Source organism: Rhinopithecus bieti, unplaced genomic scaffold (assembly GCF_001698545.2).
Source record: "Rhinopithecus bieti isolate Rb0 unplaced genomic scaffold, ASM169854v2 scaffold_6063, whole genome shotgun sequence".
Taxonomy (NCBI): Eukaryota; Metazoa; Chordata; class Mammalia; order Primates; family Cercopithecidae; genus Rhinopithecus; species Rhinopithecus bieti.
Window position 1 is genome coordinate 1,120,228 of NW_016805186.1, and position 4,006 is coordinate 1,124,233.

General features: G+C 51.3%; 1 protein-coding gene across 1 annotated transcript in view; it reads left to right on the top strand.

Annotated features, from left to right (window-relative positions):
* Positions 1-4,006, top strand: part of ZNF367 (zinc finger protein 367) — a 35,104-nt gene that overhangs the window by 2,914 nt on the left and 28,184 nt on the right. Inside the window, exon 4 of the mRNA XM_017871458.1 lies at positions 5-152. Within this exon, the coding sequence (XP_017726947.1) occupies positions 5-152 (148 nt within the window). The remainder of the gene's footprint in view (positions 1-4; positions 153-4,006) is intronic.

A 4,006-nucleotide genomic window follows, 5' to 3' on the forward strand; every position in this document is an offset into this window, starting at 1 on the left:
CCGCCTCTGCCGCCCTGCCTGCCGCCGCGGCCGCCGAGCACTCGGGGCTTCGTGGCCGGGGCGCGCCCCTGCCCGCCGCCTCGGCCTCCGCCGCCGCCTCAGGAGGTGAGGACGAGGAGGAAGCGAGCAGCCCAGACAGCGGCCACCTCAAGGTGAGCGGCGCGGGCGGGCGGGACGCGGGGCAGCCGAGGCCCGTTAACGGCGCGGCGGGCGGGGCGGAGTTGAAAATGCGAGGTGGATCTGGCCGCGGCGGGGGCTGCGGCTGACAGGATGCTGACGTCACTGCCGCGCGCCAAAAACCGGCCCCGGACGGGGGGGGGGCTGTCACGTGACAGGCGGGAGCGGCGCGGGAGACAGTCCTTGCGGCAGGTGCAGTGTGGGCGGGAGCGCGCCCCGTGTCGCTGGGGAGGCCGGGTCAACGGCCACTGCCATCCTCCTGGCGGGCTGCCGAGTCCCTGGTTCCGAGAGGAAAGGAGGGGGGATGAGGGCCTTGAGTTCCACCGAGTGCGAGAGGGAAGGGAGGGCACAGTGTCTGCTCCATTACTGCAGATCGCCCTGGCCCTGTTCAAAGATGCCCTGGAGACGTCCGAAGAGCAAGAAATGACTTCTGGGCGTGTTCTGCGGCTGAAGTTGTGCCTTCACTGCCTTTCATTTATCCAGCATACTACTTGCTAGGTGTTGAGAGCACATAGTGGAATGAGACGCTGAAATTTGCTTGCAGTCTCCGAATGCTTAAAGCTGGGAAGGTTGTGACCACTGGTTCAAACCTGCATTTTACAGATCAGGCAGCTGAGGCTTAGAGTGATTAGTGAGGCGACCTCCCAACGATCGCACAGCTCAGTAGTGGGAGAGCGGGAACTAGGTCGAGGTTTTGTGGCTCTTAGTCCTGCATGTGTTTGGGGTGTCTTTCTGCTGACTTATACTGAACTCTGCAGACTGTAAGCTCCAGGAGAGCCAGGAGTATTTCTATCTGGAAGACTATATGAGTTTAATACCTTACATTCTGTAAATGCTCAATAAAGGTGCTCAAAATATATTTGTGTAATGAATAAATGGTGCTGACAGAAGGGTAATATCCAGGTTCCATTTGTTACGTGGCTGTATAAGATAAAGCAATTTGCAAGAGATATAACGAGTAAATCACATAGTGGATAAGCATCTGTACCAGCACATAATGGATAAGTTGAAATGAGTTTGATCATTTTACATGCAGTCACAAGGATGTTGAAACTACGTTGTTTGGGTTTTGAGGAAATTGATACATTTTATATGGCATTATGAAGTAACTATAAAGTTACAAAACTATAGGTTTTTACACACTTCAACTCTTGAAACTACACCTCAGTAAACATTTGAAAGAACAGAACCTGGGCCGGGCGCGGTGGCTCACGCCTCTAATCACAGCACTTTGGGAGGCCGAGGCGGGCGGATCACGAGGTCAGGAGATCGAGACCATCCTGGCTAACATGGTGAAACCCTGTTTCTACAAAAAAATTAGCTGGGCGTGGTGGTGGGCGCCTGTAGTCCCAGCTACTCAGGAGGCTGAGGCAGGAGAATGGCGTGAACCCGGGAGGCGGAGCTTGCAGGGACCTGAGATCAGGCCACTGCACTCCAGCCTGTGCGACAGAGCGAGACTCCGTCTCAAAAAAAAAAAAAAAAAAACGAGCCTGGTGAGGTGGCTCGTGCCTGTAATCCCTTCGGGAGGCTGAGGCTGGGGAATCACTTGAGACCAGGAGTTCAAGACCAGCCTGGGCAACATAGTGAGACCTCATCTGGCGGCCTGCACCTATAGTCTCAGCTACTTGGGAGACTGAGGCAGGAGGATCACTTGGGGCCAGGAGTTTGAGGCTACAGTGAGACATGATAGCACCACTGCACTTCAGCCTGAGTGACAAAGACCTCAACTCTTTAAAAAATATTGAAGAAACTTGCCGGGTGCGGTGGCTCACGCCTGTAATCCCAGCACTTGGGAGGCTGAGGCGGGTGGATCACCTGAGATCAGGAGTTCGAAACAGCCTGACCAACATGGTGAAACCCTGTCTCTACTGAAAATACAAAAATTAGCTGGACGTGGTGGCGGGCGCACATAATCCCAGCTACTCAGGAGGCTGAGGCAGGAGAATTGCTAGCACTCGGGAGGCGGCGGTTGCAGTGAGCTGAGATCGTGTCATTGCACTCCAGCCTGGGGGACAGAGGGAGACTCAGCCTCAAAAAAAAAAAAAAAAAAAAAAAAAAAAAATTGAAGAAACTAACGATAGAAGCGTTGATAACATTGCTGAGTATTACTGAAGGCTACAGTTGCTGTTGGGCTGCCTCTAGGTAGCCCCTAGTGAAATGGAAGATGAATGGGTATCCGCGGGCACGCTGGCTCACGCCTGGAATCCCAGCACTTTGGGAGGCCGACTCGGGCGGATCACAAGGTCAGGAGATCGAGAACATCCCGGCTAACACGGTGAAACCCCGTCTCCACTAAAAATACAAAAAAAAAAAAAAAAATTGGCCGGACTTGGTGGCTGGCCCCTGTAGTCCCAGCTACTTGGGAGGCTGAGGCAGGAGAATGGCGTGAACCGCGGAGGCGGAGCTTGCAGTGAGCCGAGATCCGGTCACTGCACTTCAGCCCGGGCGGCAGAGCGAGACTCTCTCATTAAAAAAAAAAAAAGAAGGCCGGCCGCGGTGGCTCAAGCTGTAATCCCAGCACTTTGGGAGGCCGAGACGGGCGGATCACGAGGTCAGGAGATCAAGACCATCCTGGCTAACACAGTGAAACCCCGTCTCTACTAAAAAATACAAAAAAAAAAAAACTAGCCGGGCGAGGTGGCGGCGCCTGTTGTCCCAGCTACTCGGGAGGCTGAGGCAGGAGAATGGCGTGAACCCGGGAGGCGGAGCTTGCAGTGAGCTGAGATCCGGCCACTGCACTCCAGCCCGGGCGATAAAGCGAGACTCTGTCTCAAAAAAAAAAAGATGGATGGATATCCTAGATATTTTTGTGTTAACGATTTATAAGTTTTAGTCTTTTTAAAGAAACGCTATATTAGATTATGTAGTTGAACAATATAAAGGCATACATTAATAAATTCTTGTGTAAGATTTTGCCTGTATGGTTTTATTCTTACAGATTAATCTAGTTCTGGATCACCCAAGAAGATTAATGTTATATAGATGAAATCTGTAGGTATGTTGTTTTTGGCCTAAAACAGACTTATCCTTACCCAGACATTTTATAAAAGTTGCTAACAGTGGCCGGGCGCGGTGGCTCACGCCTGTAATCCCAGCACTTTGGGAGGCCAAGGCTGGCGGGTCACGAGGTCAAGAGAGCAAGACCATCCTGTCCAACATGGTGAAACCCTGTCTCTACTAAAAATACAAAAATTAGCTGGGTGTGGTGGCACACGCCTGTAGTCCCAGCTAGTCGGGAGACTGAGGCAGGAGAATCGCTTCAACCCTGGAGGCGGAGGTTGCAGTGAGCGATCGTGCCACTGCACTCCACCCTGGCTACAGGGAGACTCCGTCTCAAAAAAAAAAAAAAAAATTGCTAACAAGATGCATAGGTTTGAATTGTATTTCCATGCTGTACCCCTCTTTTCCGAGGTAAAGTATACCAACAGTTGTAAAAAACATGTAAAAGTGAAAAGCCTGTTTTATATTTCTGCTTTTTTCCTTTCTCATGTAGTTTTTCCTGTTGTAACTTTCATAAATTATTTGGTAAATTGATTTGAATATGTCTTTCTATTGATGAAGCAATCCACATGCAGCTCAAAAAATTCATTTATTTAGCATTCCCACCATGAGAGAGAAGGGTCTGGAATGTACCTTTATTTGAGAAAGTTGGGCCGGGCGCGGTGGCTCAAGCCTGTCATCCCAGCACTTTGGGAGGCCGAGACGGGTGGATCGCGAGGTCAGGAGATCGAGACGATCCTGGCTAACACGGTGAAACCCCGTCTCTACTAAAAAAATACAAAAAACTAGCCGGGCGAGGTGGCGGCGCCTGTAGTCCCAGCTACTCGGA